General features: G+C 43.8%; 1 protein-coding gene across 9 annotated transcripts in view; it reads right to left on the bottom strand.

Moving 5' to 3' along the window:
- Positions 1–20,815, bottom strand: part of LOC106807627 (pleckstrin homology-like domain family B member 1) — a 115,114-nt gene that overhangs the window by 247 nt on the left and 94,052 nt on the right. For 7 of the 9 annotated variants that reach the window (XM_014810028.1, XM_014810023.1, XM_014810033.1 and 4 more), the window contains 5 exons: positions 18,244–18,376; positions 17,718–17,910; positions 17,348–17,444; positions 1,600–1,758; positions 114–847 (listed from right to left, as the gene is read on the bottom strand). In XM_014810028.1, the coding sequence (XP_014665514.1) occupies positions 404–847; positions 1,600–1,758; positions 17,348–17,444; positions 17,718–17,910; positions 18,244–18,376 (1,026 nt within the window). In that variant the 3' untranslated portion in view covers positions 114–403. Of the gene's footprint in view, positions 1–113; positions 848–1,599; positions 1,759–17,347; positions 17,445–17,717; positions 17,911–18,243; positions 18,377–20,815 lie in introns of those variants that run through there. The other 2 variants (XM_014810024.1, XM_014810025.1) reach the window with 2 other exon arrangements.

Genomic DNA, 20,815 nt, shown 5'->3' with positions numbered 1-20,815 from the left:
TCATCACTGCAGGAACTCCTGCTAGCAGCCGTCACTGCAGGAACTCCTGCTAGCAGTCATCACTGCAGGAACTCCTGCTAGCAGCCATCACTGCAGGAACTCCTGGTAGCAACCAGTCATCACTGCAGTAGATCTTGGCAGCACCCAGTCATCACTGCAGGAACTCCTGCTAGCAACCATCACTGCAGGAACTCCTGATAGCAACCATCACTGCAGGAACTCCTGGTAGCAGTCATCACTGCAGGAACTCCTGGTAGCAGTCATCACTGCAGGAACTCCTGCTAGCAGCCATCACTGCAGGAACTCCTGGTAGCAGCCATCACTGCAGGAACTCCTGCTAGCAGTCATCACTGCAGGAACTCCTGGCAGCAGCCATCACTGCAGGAACTCCTGCTAGCAACCATCACTGCAGGAACTCCTGATAGCCCTCGGCGCCTGTAAAGATGACGTCGACCCAGATGCGCATTGCCTCGGGCGTCGGCGCCTGCAGGTAGTAAGTCCGGTCAAGCGTCTTCACGCAGAACGTCAGCTTCGGCTCGGGGCTGCGCACCGTGTGCAGGTGGTCGACGTACACCTCCGTGATCGCCTGGAAGTAGATGCCGCCGCGCGGCTTGCTCTCCGACTTGTCGGAGTAGTAGACCAGCGAGCGCTTCTGCCGGTCGAAGACGAACCAGCGGCGGTTCCACGTCTTGAACTTGGAGCCCATCTTGCTGAGGTAGCCGTGGCAGGTGGTCGCCGTGAGGCTGACGTGCGCGCAGCCGTCGATGTTGTGCCCGGAGCTCTCGATGTGCTGAGCAAGATCAAAGTCCTTGTTGCGCACCGGCAGGTAGCGCGTCAGCGGTCGACTCTGCAAGGCAAACATCGTAGCATGTAGAGTAGGGTTACTTATGCACAATGCTTGATATTCGCATATATATATTATAACCCGTACAGACTGCAAAATTTGATCCCAGATTAAACTGGGACGGGCCTGTCGCGCACCAAATCGTAGCGTACAGACATAAAAATTTGATCCCACATCAAATGGGTCATGGGTTGACTGTGCATACTCAGTTCAGCTCGCTACGCCACCCCGAAGACAGAGACCGTACTTTTATCTGACCTAAATAAGGCTATGCGCATGTGTATTGTGAAATTTGGCACGCGCTAGGTACCGGATTGCGTACAGACACAGCTCAGGCCAAGTTATCCCGAACTTGGCCCTCCTTCATTTGTGGGGCCAAATTGGTGCGGGCCAACGCGTATTTGGAGCAGGATACACACTGCAAAAATTTGAGGCGCGCCTGGCCCGGACTAGTTTAATGTGGTATAAAATTTGCAGTCTGCACGGTGTATTAGTTACACATGCAAGCCAGATCAGGCTGCTGCAGACTCATTCTTGAGAATACGTACAATAAATGATCATCCCTAACCAAATTAGATACTATATTTTACTCGAAGATGGTTTAGAAGACGTCTAGAAGTTTAAAAATGTACAAAAAATGATCATCCCTAACCTAATTAAATACTATCTTTTACTAGAAGATAAGTTTGAAAAAGTGTAGAAATTTAGAAGATGACAGTAGCTAGAAGATTCGCCGAAGCCATGCACATGCTCACCTGCTGCGCACTGTTCTGGTTGCGCTTCTCTCTCAGCTTCACTTCTGCCGAAATGATCTCCTCTCTTCGCAGCGTTTCCTCGATGAGCCTTCTCTCCAGCTCCTCCCTGCGCTCCCTCTCCTCTTGTAGAGCCAACATCTCAGTCTCACGCTGCTGCACCTAAGCAAACATAAACGATGGAAAATCGTTAAGCCACAATTAAAAAAATATTTGTTTGCCCTCACCCGACCCAGGCTGAAATGTTTGGGTAGGTAGGTAGGCTTCTTTTTTTTGAGGGGGGTCATTTTACAAATTCAGCATGGTGTCTACATGCTCGGGTGTGCTTGTGTTGAGATACCTTTTAAATGTTGAATGTTTGTTTTGCTTGGTACATATAATGTATTGCCTACAGCTTCATACAATGTACAGTGATACAATTTAAAAAAAATAAAAAAATAATAATAATAACAATGGGAAAGATCAATACAATTGTTTGAGTCGGCCCCGTTTTGGCAGGTCGGTGGGGCGAGGGCAAACAAACAATATTTTTATTATGGCCAAATAAATAGCACATGCTAAGATAGCTTTTGACCATTTTCATACCTTGCCATGTGCGAACCAATGCATAGGAGCAAGTGAAAAAGCCACAAGTCGAAATAATTAAGCTGCTAGCCACTATCCCGAGCATACTCATACTACCTAAAATTATCATAATACTCCCGTTAGGGAATTGTAGTCGCCTCGTGTTTACAATCTGAGTTTAGAGTTGATGGCAGGCAGATTACTTCATTCCGCATAATCGACTTTACCAGCCAACCGTTCAAACAGACGACAGTTTGCGATACCTATCTAAGAGGCTGAACTATATAATACCAGCATATCTTAAAAATAATTTTTTCTCCTAGCGGAGCAATATTTTAATAATGATGGGCTTAGAAATCTTTGGCTGCTACAAACGCTAGAATTTTCGTGATCAGTCGCGCAGTAATAAATTCACAATCGTTATTTGCTAGGTAGCATAGGTGCTTATATTGTACCACCAACTCACAAAGAAGGCAGTAGTGGAGAAGTCAGGGTTGGGTCAGCAGAAGGAACACAAACACTTTCCCTAACCGTTCGATAATTACATTGCTTTGATCACCTTTGATCACTTTTGCATCTATCAAATGCGATTTTAATTTTCCATTGCATACCTTTGTTGGGTTTGCCTGACAGTGACAGTAGTCGATTATAGCGCATGTACACACTAGTTAATTGGTGAGGGTGTGAGCCGCTCCACTAGGCCATACCGTAATCTGATAATAATAGTTTCGGGACAAGGAACCATTTCGTCGCTGCTGGGTTTTAACTGCAAACAGCTATTTCCCAGCATCGAAAGAGCATAGTTGCCGATACCGCCCCTTATATTTTCTAGTCGAGTCTGTTTCATCGCATGCTGTGGCTCCAGCGTAGCCCCCCCCCACCCTTGTAGGATGAATCAGACGCACGAAGACGCCTCAGAATACAGTCGGTACATAAGTTCACGCCATTTTTCCTCAAACATTTACAAACAGAACCACCGATTCAGCTGCTCCGTACACAGCTAGCTTATACTCAACAACGACCCATCTACAAGCCTGGCAAAAAACACACCGATCCTTGAGCAGTTGAATAGATTAATTAGCATTATTAGTAAGAGGTCGCGACAGAGCTGTAAACATAAGCGGCAACTGGTTTACGTCCAGCAATAATCCATCATTAGTCATAGTCACCCCGCGGTTCTAAGCAATCCCGTTTACTTGCATGAATACGACTAATAGGGGCCACGTATATATATATATATCCTATATATATTCAGTGTATGATGTGTATCACAAACACCCACACTCACGCGCTTCTAGCCCATACCCACGCACCTTTGGTTCTCACACACTTCTAGCTCTTACTCATGCACTGTTACAGCTATTATACTCACGCAATCTGAGCTGAAACGTGTGGCTTCGCGCGAGATCAACAGAAATGGGAGACCTAACATCACACCGCAGCATACACTACTTCGTCTTCTCATCGACTAGTCCGTGTCGGACGGCTAAGCACTGACCAAGAAGATTGTTTACGGAAAAAACGGGTAATAGCTGCGCAGAATCGCACTGTTATTTCGAAGAATTATTTCGAAGCGCTGAAAAGATTATTACCAGGCGTGCTCTCTCTCTGCGTTAACGTTCACCATGTTTGTGGGTCAGATACAAGCTAAATATTCTTTTGGGTTTCACAAAACATCCGTAGTCAATAGTACTTCTAAATCATAAAAAGCACCAACAACTGCTTCTCATTCTAACATGTCCACCTAACTACTGCCGTTACCAATAGATCATATCTGTTATTGTTTCTAAAATTTAAAATATCGCAAGTTTCTCTGTTGAGGACGTATACATGCCCAAGCATTTCGTTACACAAATAAAGCTATAGCCACTTTTTGTCGACGGTAATATGGGCCAAACAACGACAACCCTAATGTAAGCATCGACCATCCTAATTTAAGCAGTTCAATACTTCTAATCTGACGTTGTATAGTCCAACCGCTCTCTTAACCTGGCACTAATCGTGCCGTAGTGTCTTGGCAGTTCGAGAAGCGATAGCACTTAGCCTACACTGCCATTCTTCGACAGTGAGAGAAACAAGGACAACTCCCATGGCAGGAGGCGGTTTGTAAACACAGCGAGGTAACGAGACAGAGAGACGCATCGCAGAAACAAGAAACCAAAAGCCAACCGCCTAATTGTGCTACTAGGACGGGTCACCCGATCTCATACAAACACATTACGGTATAATATATGTGATCAATAATGCATACGGCGCGTGGCCGTGCACACACAAGCGGACAGTACGCTGTCATAATAAGCACGCTTATAGCTCTGAATAGAAATCTCACACCTCAATTTGTTCTTAAAGCCACGTAACTCTGTGCCACACAGTCGAAACATGTTATATAACAGGAAGCCAGGTTTCTTGTGCATGTTATTTTTATGTTAATATCTATAATTAACCTAATTTTTAACAATACGGTCAATATTAACCTTGCGCTATAACGGGCGGTCTACGTCAATATTCGTAGCTATTTTCAATTCGCGATTTACGGCGGGAACTTCCGCAGTTCATCGACAGACACGCGTATGATCAATGAATTTCACTATTATGCCATGCCTCATATGTAATGCTTACTAAAGAGAAAGAGCAATAAATCATTACACAAGATGTTTATTTGGAGGTCCTAGCTGCTGGCAATATATATTACTATAACATATACTTATCTCACAACTCATTACTACAGTAAGGATATAATATATATAGTAGCAGAGACAGCCCCTGATATAGTTTATGAGTAAGGAAGCACCGCTAACGAACTTGGCAGAGGAAACCACGATGATTAAGCGCTAAAATATCTGCATATTCACGTATTTGACATAAGAAACGTTGAAAGAGAATAAAAAATAGGTCAAAAGCGAATTATTACGAAGATATTTGCGGAGAAGAGTATTATGGAAATAGATCTAGAAATGCCATGTGTCTAATCCCGTGCACGTGAACGGACGCCTAAACAAGCACACGCGACTGACAGCAGTTTACTTTTCTGGACACTCCACGTGGCTCACCCGCAAGCTATAGATAGCTTAACGGGCTACCTTCCTGACTGCCGAGAGCTTACAATCACCACTGATGCATCTATATATGCCTTACTGCACACACACGCGCACGCACGACCCGAAATACCAATGTAGATCGTTCGTGTTTGCGTATTTTCTGGAGCCCCGTGCGTTCTTGCCAAGCAAGACCTGACACTGACAGCCACACACTGCTGCCCCCGAAAGCACAGCGACCACGGCAAACATCTCACAGGTCCGAATCAGAAGCGACAGCATGGAGACGGAGCCACGCACAATCCGACAGCCATACTTCTACAGGGGATGGCTGCCACATCGTATGTAAGGCGAAATACCACGTTAACTCAATTAATTCATCACCAGTAGTAGCAGTGGATTTGAGTGCTGCTATTGTAGAATGAATATTATCTCCTATAGAATGCATAGTATAATATCATATAGAATGAATAGTATATCCTATAGAATAAATAGTATATCCTATAGAATGAATAGTACAGTCGTGATTTATGTGCGGGCATACGAGTTATTGAGCACACGATTATCTCAGTTCAAAAATCGAGTTGTGTGGAAAGAAGACGATCACGCCATGAACATAGGGTACAGCAGATAGCACTAATACGTACTCCGATGTTACAGCATATCACCATAACTTGAAACAGTCTCGGTGACGTACGGCTGGGTAATAAATTCGTTTCACATACGCGATAGAGGCGATAATAATTTGTTCTCGTAGACATTCAAGTAAATATTAATACACTATACTATGGTCAAGTCAATAGATTAATGCAAAAACACTCGGATCAAAGCATTAATTGACACCACATCCCAGCCAGGGCCATACCTTCTAATTAAGAATAATGAAAGCGAAAATTCAGCTAGTCATGAATATGAATGAAAAGCGCCTAAATGCGACTGCATATCCTGCTGTGCATTACATCATAAACGCAGCTGCCGCCCCTATACAATAACCTACGTATCGCGAGTTCATTACAAGGAATGGCAGTGCGGCCGTAATGAGGATCATTTACATAGAGCTGTGACAACGTGACACAAGAGAGTACAATCAATGCCTAACAACTCTGAACGTGACTCACTGATAGGGCTGGACATACAGAGGACAACGGGTGGGCAGTAGACCTGTTGCCTTTTGTGCATCGTCCATGTGGCCGTCATCGGGAGTGAATAAAAAGTTACCCGTTTTTAATTACTCCTGCTGTCATCAATATTTTGAAATGCTGTCATCGAACTTAACAAATATTAGCCTTTCTTGCCGTATATAGAGACGTTAGGCACCCCACGGGCGCGGCTACCTCGGGTTATATGTAATAGTGGTCATACACACTTCACATGTATCACATATGATCTAACGACTTGTTTCACCATGCGTCAAATAGAGTTTCCTCGACGTATCTAACAGATCTGTGGAGAGAGAGATGGGGAGAGACTGTGAAAGATAGATAGAGAAGAGAAAGTGTGCGCGAGAAAGAGAGAGAGAGAGCGAGAGAGAGAGAGAGAGAGAGAGAGAGAGAGAGAGAGAGAGAGAGAGAGAGGGAGAGAGATAGCTAGCTACACGACACAAGACGTTTTAATAAGACGATGTTACTACATGGAGTGAGCTTATATTGCTGCAGGAATAGCCATAGCTGAATTCACACTCATCGTATGATAGATACAACATAGAAGTACTAGCCATCTAAGTATAAAAAACAGGTTTATCCGTCATCAACCTTTCACTGCCCTCCACTCTACTGCTTCGCATCCCACCCGTGACTGCCTTTCCCGTCCCCGTCCATTTCAGTTTCGTACCAATACATCTAGTTTTGTCATAAATAATTACAATGTTGATTAATCATTAACCGCGGTCACACTAATTGCTGTCTTTCAGCTATGTAATTTAATTTACAGCCGCTCACGGCTTCATTCATTACTGTAAGCACTAATCGTATTACCCGCAACTAAGGGCAAGATGGTATTTTTTGTCCCATATAATTGTGTCAGCTGAACGTCTATAGTGTTCTCATTCGCTTACAGAAGTTCACGCTTACGAAAGCTTCGTTTCCAAGCCATGTCGCTTGCACTTATTTAGGCCTTCGTCTCTACAAAGAGGCCAAATATTCACATTTCCATTCACTATTCGTTTTAGCACATGAGCGACCTAGTAATGCATAACCCATTGACTAACCTGCAATAGTTATATATAGGATGAGCCAAGGGACTTGTGACAGATCAGGTAATACCAGAATTTGACGACTTCGCAGGTACTTATTTTCATTGACATGCAGTTGAACTCACCAATAGCACTTGAAGAAGAAAACGCTTTCAATTGTTATATTCTATTTTATTTGACTTTTACGGTTGTAGGGCCATGTGCAATGAGAGTGATAACCATAACGCATATAGGTACGATGTCTTCGTATTCCTAATTTTACTGATACAGATCCTGTAAAGCAAGCCATGCACACGCCATCCACAGAGTTTTGGGTCGCACGCCACCCGAGTTGTAGATGTTTTCAGTTCCCGAGAAGTGCACAAATAGCAAGCCGTGGTCAGTGAAAATAAACTCGTTGATCGGTTCAGCGTTAGTTATGGAAATCATAACACGCGAAAACCATGGGAGGTCGATCTCTCTCTATGCTACTCGCCGCACTACTTCCTAAAGCTTTTCTAAGCCGAGTGCATCTTGCCTTGATCATGCGAGCAACTGACGACGAACGTAAAAAGCTATTTCGCTTTCAAAAACGCATTATGTATTTCCTTCCACAAAATTTAAACGTACAGTCATTAAATAGGTTTGTAAATTCAGCAAAATCTGCTGCTCTCAGAGAACATGGAACAGGGAGCATGACACAAGTATCTTTACGAAAACGACGTCGACAACGTCCACAATAGGCTCTCGGTTTCACATATTGGCAAATTCAGGGCAAGCTTGTCGCTACCACTGCAGACACTGCGAAACGAACCAAAACGATAGATTGCGACAGACGGGAAAAATAACAGCTAGACCTTCAAGAGAAACCCGGCGTACAAAACGCAATACTGCTCGCTGCTTGCTTTGAATGTAATGTGTGTTACAGTGTGTATACTAATACATCTTTCATTCACGAATGTCACTTCTAATCAATATTCCAACCGTAAAAATTATTCGCAGCATCTGTGCTGCATGTAGCACACGCTGATTCATCATCTACTTCAACGACGGAACCCGGTTTATGATACACACATGTAATTAGCAGACTGACGAACAATGACTTATTTATGAGAAAGTAGTTTGTATAGAGCGCTGGTCCTAAGACCGAGGCTAGAGGAAACGCACCAGAATGCCTGATTTCCAACGTCTCTCGCAAAAATGTTTAGTTTGTTATAGTCGGTGCGGTGTGATTGATAGGAAGGGGCGTATGAGAATTCCGCTTTACCCGAGGCCAGGAGTAATAAACGCGCCGTGCAATTTCGGTTTAATACCTAGATCCGTGACGATGTGTTACACCTGTAGATGGAGATGCAACGAAACTGTGCGGCTTTAGCGTCTAAACATCAATTTTATTAGCACCTATATCTACGTTTATATCCTCATAAACATTACACAAAAGCAGACGTGAACTATCCTGTGTGTCTACATCACCTTTGCTTATCTACCAACCTGCTATCCAATTTAGTTGGTTTAAACTGCTAGTTCTTATTATTGATATCACTGATATTAAAGAACAAACAGCGTTTAATTCATTGTACTTTCACTTTCCTTAGTTAGCATTCACAAGCGGACATTGAATATATAATCGCAAGTAGTATCCTGGTACAGTAATAATTTGGTCCCTCTCTCCCGCCAACAAGTGGTCGAGTCTGTGGTTTGAGGGAAAATATTTGCATATCATATGCACTATTAAGCATAATAGTTAATTCTACATGATTCAAATATCATCACAGACGATTTGAGTATTTGCAATAATTAGTACTGACCTCAACTGATCATTGTATTGGGAGTCGCTTATCCCATTCAAAATAGCAATAGCAGGGGCAAGAGACCCGAGTACGTTGCTAACTTATAACGAAACGCAGTAACATTTTAGTATGTCACTCAGCGTTGTCGCACGGCAACAACTAGACAAAGCGTGATTGTACAGTGAAAGTCACCCTAATAAATGATACAATTACGACTCAAGAGTTATCCTAAGATCTCGCTCTCACTTAGCGTCTGATTGTGCTCAAACAGTTCGAAATTGTACGAATCCATGTACAAACGTCGAAAATTAAAATCAGTGCACACACATAAACGCACCTGTTCTCGGACTCTTGACCCGAGTTAAACCCACACTACTCCAATTAAAGCAAATAAAAATTTAAATTAAAGCAAAATTTAAAACCAAATTAAAGCAAATTACATGAAAGCGAACGCGTCCACGACTCACCACGTCTCGACTGCCGCACGCTACCGTCCTTACTGAATAGCAGTGGATACGTCTTATCTATCTCTCCCGTTAATACAATCAATCTCTCTGTCCCGAATGCTGCGAAATCTCAAAGGCAAATCGCTCGCGGAGTGCCGAAATGCGCGTACGTGACAGACATGTGTGGGTGCATACCTGCGAAACTGCCTGCTCGAGCACCTGCTTTTATTGTCTGACTCTTGTCACAGACAGGTTTTATCCGCGGCAGCTGGAACACTGCATGGACCTTGCTCTCTCAATGGCATGGGGGAACATAACCCGCCCTCGGGACAATCTGACCAGTGGTAGGCTACACATCTAAATATTTACTGTACGGCGTGCACACTTTCATGAGCGTTGATTATTGATCGCACGAAGTTTAATTTGTGACACATTGAAAGAAGAATGGCAAATGCCCAAATTATTAAATCAGTAGTTGGTTCTTACTAGCATCATATTCCTCTTATAGTACTTATATTTTGTTGAAAGAGAAAATTGGTGAATAGCATATAATGTCAAATGGCAGTTGACATGAACGCTTGTGGTATAATAGAATAAATTTGAATACATAGCATGCAAATAAATTCATTGTAACAACCAATGCAGAAAGTGTTCTCGCTCCTGGCTATTGCTTTTTTACGGAGTCAACCTTGCGTTACATGCCCACGGGAATAGATACTATCATGAAAATGTGTATCAAGAGTCCACAATAGAAAGTTTTCGTCACGTTTTCACGTTTCAAAATTTCAGTGATTACGTCACCGTAAATAGTAAAAAAAAAATCCACTTTTTTCACAAAATATAAGTGATTCTGTTCACTTTTTATGGTTAAATTGCTGCACTATACTTTTTATTTTACAATATTGTTCGATGTGAACATACACTCGTGACTCATACATAGCCCATAGCAAGCAATTAATGTTATGAATACCAATATCAAATCGTCCAGGTTTTTTGGATTTTTAGCTAGTTGAGAAACAATCTTATCAGGTAAGAAATTGACGATACGTTTAGTCCCGTTAGTTCTTACTTTTAATGTAAAAAAATGGGAACAAAGATTTTACAAATTTTACCATAGAAAATTCGTGACGTAGTCATATTAATAGAAGATTTTCTATTAAGAACTCTTGATGTGTACCCTACTACACTACGCTGCTACTGCTACTACTGCCGCACATGTGTACATGATACCATTAGTGACAGCGCTACTGCTTCGGACATCAAGCAGTGTGTTTTATCGGTGGCTCTTTCACGACGATGCGCACTGCCCGCATGCGATCACAGCGCTGGCAATCGCCGGCAATCGCCCTCCCGCTGGTCTGCCATTGAGCGCAGTGCGTGAGTGGTGTTCATGCAGTGCCAAACTACATATAACCAGGATATAACGGCATCACGAGTGTGTGCGGCGGGTCCATTGTTACCCGAACGTGTAATATCCGTATGCTGTCGCGAAGCTGACGTGTTTATGATCCCTCGATGACGAGCAGTAACGTTGAGAATACGAATCCCGTACGGAGAATGAGAAACAAGAGCAATCGAACAAAGAGATAGCAAACCTCCGCCACAGCGTAACAGTCCCCCCATCTTGCTGGTACACCCAATATAGTTTTATGAAATTTTCAGTAATTTGAAAAGAAAAGAAAAAGATCCAGGATTATTGTTGATGAATTTTTGATGCGTCTCAATTAAGTCTTCCCCACAAAAAAAATCGATTGGTTGTTGGCCCAAGACTAACCCATCCAAAAAAACGCATCAAAATCCGTCCGTAAGTTTTTGAGATATCCTGTTGACAGACAAACCAACAAACAAACTAACAGGGGCGAAAACATAACCTCCTTGGCGGATGTAACAAATAATAAGCATTAACCTTGCATTAATAAATATAAAGCATTAACCTTGCATTAATAAATATAAAGCATTAACCTTGCCACGATGTTCAGCTACGCGCACTACTCACACAGGATCACACGATCTACGGTCGCCTATATGGAAGCACGTATCTTGAATTCACTTGATAGTTTTGAGTTTCAAAGAAATGTCGTTTGAAAAACAATCTTTTGCATTTTTTCGACATCGAGCCGTATTTTTACGGCACTATGATCACTATTATATGAGGTTCTGTGAGCGCCCGAGTATCGGCGATTGCAAATACACAACTTACTTTCGAAGAAGTAACGAATAGGAAAAACAAAACTAAAATTACTGTTTGGTAAGTTTTATTGGCGCAATAAACCAATCGCCAATTTTTATCGCCGACGAAACTTTCTGCCATACTCAAACTAACCTCAATAAAAAAAACACGTATTTCTCGCTAAGAAAACCCCGCAGTACACTGTATAACTTAATAAACATTTTTATTGGCTTTTACGCTCTCCGGTTAGTTCTAGCACTTGCGAGGCGGTGTCCGACTATAAAGAGAGCGATGGCTTCCACGTTGCTAAGAGTATATAGTGACTTTAATAGCAGAGCAATCTCTCTGAAATTCACGAGCATGGCTGAGATGCGTGATTAATATACAGCAGCTGTAGATGGACATAAATCAGAGCGCTATATATCATTCAGCAGATAAAACTACTCTGGCCTTCTTTCGACGGGGAAATTCGCCTCGAGGAAAGTATGCACGCGACTGGAAAGATTACGTCAAATTACGCGCATGAAGCCCGTTGGACGCAAACGCCACTACTGATGTCATCCGCCTTTAGGAGACGGATGCGATGCGAATCAATGTATAGACGTCACATGACTAAACACGCTGTATGAGGGCGACCAGCGAGCAGCTTTACCGCAGAATCAGACAATCTACTAGCGAGTCTAGCTGACAGGGAGTCTAACGATTTTACAACATCCAAAAAAATACCGAAGGGCTGGACTAAAAAAGTATCCCGTGGTATTCATACAACACATGCATTTACGGGTTGGTTTGCATGACTGTTCAGTGTCAGAATATGTAGAAAATATATTGAGTAATATCTCTCAATTTTCTGAAATCTCTCGCAATTTTCACCGACACTCTTCATAAAACTACAACGATTTCCTTGATAACTACCGGCTTCTCACACGCACGCACGCACACATACGCACACACACGCACGCACGCACGCACGCACGCACGCACGCACACACACACACACACACACGCACGCAGACACATACGCGCGCACGCACGCACGCACGCACGCACGCACGCACGCACGCACACACACACACACACACACATACACGCACGCCCGCACATATCGGAAACAGAGCTTCGCATCAAGTGAAAACGAAGCTGCAGTTAGCGCAACTAGTCACGCAGCCAGGCGTGGCAATCAGTGACTCACCACTGCTGCCCTATGATTTCAACCAGCACAACGTTCCCCAGTGACAATATCTGTCTAACCACCAACAGCATCCGGCAAACGAAAACACGTAACACATACACGCTGACACATACCATCTCTCCTGATAATATGATCATCAATGAAAACATAGGAAACGGTGCGGTTAACGGATTTCAGTCATCAAACGATGCGAGTCAATGTGATACTGTGTACATTTAACAACGCACCACCTATCATGTAATATCTTTGCAAATTCAAAAGTTATACGCCCAAATACGCTATTATCATCCATGGTATCAGGGTTCAACGAACGAGAGCGTAGATAGCTTTCTCATCCCTGCTTAGAATTAGGTAAATACCACCAGTATAAACGAATGATCCCAGTTTCGGGCAAACAGCATTGTAATTAATATCGTTGCAGCCATCTCATCGTTTACAGATGCACGTAAACGTGTATACACTGCGGAGACACTGGACCAGTGTTTTAGCCTATGGCCAAGAATAGGATGTTGATAAACGAAAGCGACCAGAGCTTGGATAACCGACGGATATGCATGGTTTACTAGCTAGATATATGAGGGAATAACAGTTTTACACGAGCATACATGGGTACATGGGTGGTCTGGCTTTCCTTGTAATGCAGCGGTCAACATCAGTAACCATTGCACCACACACATACGCACACACACACACACGCGCGCACACATACACACACACACATACACACGCACGCATGCACGCACACACACACACATACACGCGAGCCACCACATTTATTGGCGAAATTTTTTTGAGAAGATGAACACGAGAACGACTCATCGCTGCGCGAGATTAATTAAGTTTCACAGATGCCTACAGCAATAGCGATCAGACATTCCAACGCCTGGGAAACGCTGATGGACCAGTGCTCAAATGTGTGAAACAGAACCCATTTCTTCTTAACCCGACACCTTGGCATGTGACTACGCTGTACAACGACTATACACTTATCAAGTGATGAAACGCACCATAACTATGTTGCTAATGCTCCTACTATAAAATAACAACGGAAATGACTGCTTATTTGCATTAGATAATGATTAAAAATGCCGTAAATTGTGTTCATTCCATTTTTTTCGAGCAGAAACGGCGATCATGGCCATGAAAAACATTCCACGCACTTATTTCTCTGCTAGACCTATTAGACGCGCTTACGCGTGAAAGGGAACCATCTGCCAGCCATAAATAAGCCCATGGACTCGTGCACCATGCAAGAGACGTATGACAGTAAACTATACTAGCACTGGGTAGCTATAGGCTGCATAGAACCTTGGTAAATCTCATAACACGATAAGGTAGTTCAAATAAAGCAGAGAGCCCAACTAAAATGAATAACATATCGGCGCAGACCCGATCACGCGTGCGTTCATGGGCGCGCGCGTGCGTGCGCGCGCTTACGCATGTTTATATACAGACGTTCAGTCTCACAGCCCTAGCTGTTGTGTTATGTGTTTGCATGCAACCAGTAGAAAGACACCATCGGTGTTAATAAGGAGGTGTGTACATTATTATATTACATTCATCGCGTACTGTAGGCACGACTCTAGCAACGTACGAGTTTTTGTCTGTCTGCGTTCTCATCGTTACGCCCACACTTTACGTAACATGGGTGAATGATAGTGTACATAGCCGCATTGTAATTGATATAAAGGCTTCACGATGGCGTACAAACTACATACAACCGCAGCTGTTCGAATTAGTTTGTATGCGCATACGGTTACCACCACACTATACTACATATAGGCCTACTATACTTATAATATGATTAGAGAATATCACGGGTACGCCCAAATACACTAGGAAATAAAACAAATCTGCAAACCAAGGTTCCTCACAGCTGCCACGATGTGAACGCACTAAACACGATCAATATTTGAAAAACACCGCAAGAACGAGAGAAAACGCGAAATAACGTGCAAATCTGTTGAGCATCGTAGCGATTGACCTGTAACGCGTATGTTACCTTCTTTCCTCGGTGTTTCCGTATGTGTGAGCCCATGAAATGCGCATACCATTGAAACACACGTGCTGAATCTAGCTTGTTCATTGCAACTGTTATCTCAGCGCTACGACAGCAACCAACCCAAGTGAGAACAGTTATAAGCAGACGCAAATGAAAGAAGTTGTTCGATACCCAAACAATAAGCAGAAAGTCGGGCTTAAATGCTAGACAAGCAAATAAGGCAATGTAGCGAATACGAACACGTCGGTGGTTCGGCGCAGAGCTACACGTGAATCAATAACGTTCAGCGTTCACACGTCGAACACTCACATCACAGAATGTCATTATTGTATTGTTACAGCGCGAGCGCGCATCCCTCGGAGCCAGATCTTTGTCATCTTGAGGGACAGTTGCGCGCGCACGCGTCGACACATGTCATGGATCTTTCGCGAGAACAACGAATGCAAGCTCAGGGTTTACTGACCAAACAACAACCACATAGATCACTGGTACCTGGGAGATGCCATCAAGAACCGGTGGTAATTTCACGCTGCTGCGCCCACCCTGCCTGTGTCGTGCCCGCAGGGATTACTAAACAACCAAACTAACTCACGCCGTACTCACGCGATACTCCCTCGTGATCTGGTCGTCCGTGAGCGGGAGTGTATTGGAAATAATTATTTTATTTTCTTCAGTCATTACTGGTTTATGACCCATCTGATTTTCCTACCGTTTCCCTGCGCTATACTATTCATCTTTTCCCTTCTATATTTTCTCCACCTCGGCGCATTTATTCTTACGATCTACATATTATACTTGAAAAACCAGAACGAACTGGTGTCCTACTACTACGAGAATTTCCAATATATATATATATATATGTCTAGTAGCATGGTACAGTAGATGAAGTTACTAATATGCTTCCCGTTACTAACGTTGCTAGTACTGTCTGCAACTAGGGACTGAAATGATTGGCAGCAAGCGCTGATTTTCTAGCAAACTTCGCCGCGAGCTCGGTTTTTACCAGGCCACCGCTGTCACGACTTCTTCTTTTCGTAAATACTAAAATGAACAGTCCGCCGCTGTTCGCAGAAATACACACAGTAAGAATACCCCATATCTGCACCCAAATACTGTAGACTTCCATACCAGTGATCCTATAAGACGTAACCTAAATTTAACAACCCCTTCCTTTAATTCAAATATACCTACACACACACGCGCGCGCACACACACACGCACGCGCGCACACACACACACACACACGCACGCACGCACGCACACACACACACATGCTCGCACGCACGCACACACGCACGCAGTGCACACACAGATACATTATTTTACGCGCCATACAAATCTACGCGTCTCCGTACCTCTAAGAAACCGCCGTCAATAACGGACCGTGAATGCAAGACCTGCAAGACCTGGTACACACACACCCTCGTCGGGCTATAGCTAGCCTCTCGCTACCCGTGTAGCTCTTCACTCCGCCTTCGTGTGGCGGAGCGAAGAGCTATGTGTTTAAAACTAGCTTCTCTGATGATGTCTTGCGAACTACATTCCATCCTCATAGCTACCTGCGACTGGTTATAATCCACTCACGTACGTTCTCTCAATACTTACATCTCTCTTACTTCTCCTGCCGACCCGTGTGCAAGCAAACAACAAACTAGCAGCCATAGTAAGATCCTTCATCGCCTACAATCGCATGTGCTTCGACCGCCGCGTATACGACCACTGGCTAATTGATTCACTGCGCTATTAGACCAGCTCAGGAGTAGCGGCTGAGCGGATATTGCCATGGCAGATGGCGCGGAAAGGCACGTGAATGAGGACCTTGTGCAGCCGCCTGTGCCGCACGTTGGTAGCCGGCTTGTGCTGCCATCTGTCGACTAGAACGGCCTACTTGTGTCACGTACTTACAGCCTTCGAATTCGTACGGCGACTTGATGCGAGCATTATTTCACGAGCGCACGCAAAAATTCAATTATTTTACTACCTAAGAATCACGTAATAACTATCATTTCCCCAATGGTGAGGCATGTTGTGGGAATATCGTGAGCTAACGTCAGTAGTGTGACTAATGATGACTAATTCCTGTTCCGTGTTGTCAATAAGCGTATTTAGTACCTTCTTTCCCACCAGGTGTCGCTACATGCGAACACAGACTAGAGTCAGACGATACAGGGACTAAGAGACCGACAGGTAGTCATAACGAATAGGAAGAAAGCAATAGAAAGATAATGAAAGAGGCACACACACACACACGCACGCACGCACGCACGCACACACGCCCACACAAAGAATGAAAGAGGGAAGAAACAGAGGGGAGAGAAAAAGAGAGTGATCGAGAGAGAGAAATAGATAGTGGGGTGGGTTATAATTATCAACATGGCTCACCTGTTTCTCGATCATGGCTAGTTTCTCGCTCTGTGCCAATGACAACATTCTCTCCATCTCTGCCAGCTTCTCTAAATTATCTTCACCACTGCTCAGGCTGGAATAATTTAAGGCAATTGCCACTTTATATCATGTTTTTTTGGCACTAGGTCAATTCATCATTATATAGCAATAATATGTTTATGCTGAGTCACGTGTAAAATTGAGAACCAGCGTTGGTTAAAACTAAATCAATTTAACGGTTAGTAGGGCAAATGGAAAATGGAAAATAAATAATGATGAAACTGTTGTATTAGATGCTGAGGACAGATTACAGTAAGAAAAACTCTGTAGGTTGGCAAACATTTTCAGACGTAAATTCCTTTCTCACCTGGTCTCCTTCTCAGACGGTGTTTCACAGCTGGAGAGGCTAGAGTCTTCACTGTCAACTGAGTTATTACTCTTTCTATTGACTTCGTTCAGCTCCTGCTGCTTTCTCTGTTCCCACTGCATTCTCACCTCCTCCGATGCACGCCTCTTTAATTCACAGAGCCTTCGCTTCTCTTCATCTATTATATTGATGCCTAGAAAATAAAGTTGATATCGATTATATAAAGTCCAAGACTGTCCCAATATCTGCAAAGTCAAAGACATTTATCTGTCTATCACAATAATATTCTTTGGCAAATATATCACCATTGAAACACTTTAACACTTCGCAATACGAATGTGATAGATATTTATCGATAGCATACTATAAACACAATACCGCAGTTATTTAGCATGTTACGGACGCAATTAGCATTTTCTGCAATAATTATCCGTTCCCACTAGGAAATCGCAATAACAGTGCAATAGAGTATTTGATTGAGTGTAACCTTGAAGACAGAGTAAGTAAACATCTCTCTAGCGATCACCTTCTCGTTCCAGCACCATCAGCCTGTGTTTCTCTATTTCGAACATGGTGTCACTCATGGCCCTATGTAGTTCCCTTCGTACAGCTGGCCTAGGTATAGGTGGAATGGAGCCGTCATACGGTTTGCTATCGTCCTACAATGCAAAGGAATAGTGTGATGAATTCACTGTACACATCACCGGTGCACACCATCTTAGGTACGCATTAGAACCTGAAACCTTTCGAGAAAAGGTCTCTGTTGCCGATAGCCTACATGTTATGCAACTATGCCCAAAATTACTTGTTTTTCAAAGAAAAAAAGGATGGAAAGCCAGGAAGAAATTTGATTAAAATAGCATCAACTATGTGGTTAATGGATTCTAAATTACAAGCTTTTCATACTTTATCACATGTGCCCCCACCGTTTCTCCTTAAACGTTCAATCCTACATAGCTAATACATTCAATATACACGCACCTCATAAAACCGAAAACATTAATGCATTAAAAATGAGCAGAATTCGCATTTCAGCACATGAACCGCCCGGTAATTATCATCCAGTAACTAGAAAGGGCAGTTGTCGCCAACTACATGTATCCCCCATGTTCTCCACAAGATGTGTAAGTATACGAAGTTTGGTCACGCTAGGTCAATTAGGGGCCGAGTTATAGAGCAGAAGGGAAATATGATGAAGGCCAAAGTCAAGGTCAATGTCAAATAAAGATTGCAGTGACCTGGTTTCGGTACGCGACACACCTTCTCCCCAAGATGTGTAAGTATACCAAGTTTGGTCGCGCTAGGTCAATTAGGGGCCGAGTTATAGAGCAGAAGAAAAATATGATCAAGGTCAAGGTCAAGGTCAAATAAAAGCTGCAGTGACCTGGTTTTGGTACGTGACACACCTTCTCCCCAAGATGTGTAAGTATACCAAGTTTGGTAGCGCTAGGTCAATTAGGAGCCGAGTTATAGAGCGGAAGGGAAATATGAACAAGGTCAAAGTAAAGGTCAAATAAAGGTTGCAGTGACCTGGTTTTGGTACGCTGCTCACCTTCTCCCCAAGATGTGTAAGTATACCAAGTTTGGTAGCGCTAGGTCAATTAGGGGCCGAGTTAGAGAGCGGAAGGGAAATATGATCAAGGTCAAGGTAAAGATCAAATAAAGGTCGCAGTGACATGTTTTTGTTTTGGTACGCTGCTCACCTTCTCCCCAAGATGTGTAAGTATACCAAGTTTGGTAGCGCTATGTCAATTAGGGGCCGAGTTACAGAGTGGCAGGGAAATATGATCAATGTCAAGGTAAAGGTCCAATAAAGGTCGCAGTGACCTGGTTTTGGTACGCTGCTCACCTTCTCTCCAAGATGTGTAAGTATAACAAGTTTGGTAGCGCTAGGTCAATTAGGGGCCGAGTTATAGAGCGGAAGGGAAATTGTCTGCGGCGGCGGCTGGGGAGACATGAAACCATAGTATCCCCGCCGACTTCGTCGCGGGGGATACAATTAGTTCATTACTTGCAAAACGCGGTACTAGCAAAACCAAAGGTACGGCCTAAGAAATTAAACCCATACCGCAACATCCAACCATCAAATCAGGGCATATTCACATCGATGTACATTCGTTTAACGAAAGTCCCACTTTTCGCAGAGTTTGCGGTACGTGGGCGGTATCAGTGAACGCTATAGCCGTAATCGCTCGCACCGTGCTGCTAGTCCGCGCAGCATCCTCGCAGCATCCTCGCAGCATCCCCGCAGCATTCCCGCTGCACGCATCTGCACGCGGCTGCATCGCCCCCAGGCCGAGCAGCCGGCCTGTTGCCTGTGTGAGTCGCGCGCAGGCACGTGGCTATTTACTGTAGCCAGCTGTAAGCGTGGGCCCAGCCCACCGCTCACTCCCACACTGCATCTAGCCGCGCCTGCCCCCAAGCTCCCTCCTGTTTACGAAGCCCGAAATGACCGCGCAGAAATACGTATTGCGACAGCAAACATTTATTGCCTGTTGTGAGTCGTCTCGTGCTTTTCGTTACGCACCTCCGCAAGAGAAGGCAGGTCAACGCGCCGATTAGGCATAAATATTTTGCTTGCACTAAAGACTTTATCGCTTAAATACATCGCTACTATCTGTCAGGAAAATAAATATTGTGTGGAGGTCTATTTCACATGGGTCTTTCGCATTTTCTAGTACACCACCGAGTGTTACAAACACACGGGCTTACCTACGCAGTCGTAGTAAGATTCGACAGAAATCAACGTCCTTGTAATGTAACATTCTCAACTATGATCATTAACAACTCACTTATTGGAGATTTCGCGAATAAATTCTTTTCTATACAAGAACGAAGTATAGTTAGTTGCGTATTAGTGACGTAGTAAGTAGCGAAGTAGTATTAGTGCGTTCCCACGGCTACGCCACAAGTTGCAATCGTTTCAGGGGTACGTTGCTGCAAGCGGTCAACAAATAAACATGCGATGGTCATTCGTCGGCCAAATAAACAGCGGCAACGTGCAGTCTAATGAGATGTTTTGCGAGAGAGCATAATGAATAGCCGGCAGCTGACGGGCTGTGTATCTAAACCTCGCGCGCGCGCTCTCTCTCTCTCTC

The sequence above is a fragment of the Priapulus caudatus genome, unplaced genomic scaffold, assembly GCF_000485595.1.
Source record: "Priapulus caudatus unplaced genomic scaffold, Priapulus_caudatus-5.0.1 Scaffold226, whole genome shotgun sequence".
Taxonomy (NCBI): Eukaryota; Metazoa; Priapulida; class Priapulimorpha; order Priapulimorphida; family Priapulidae; genus Priapulus; species Priapulus caudatus.
This window is presented reverse-complemented; position numbering and strand designations above follow the sequence as displayed.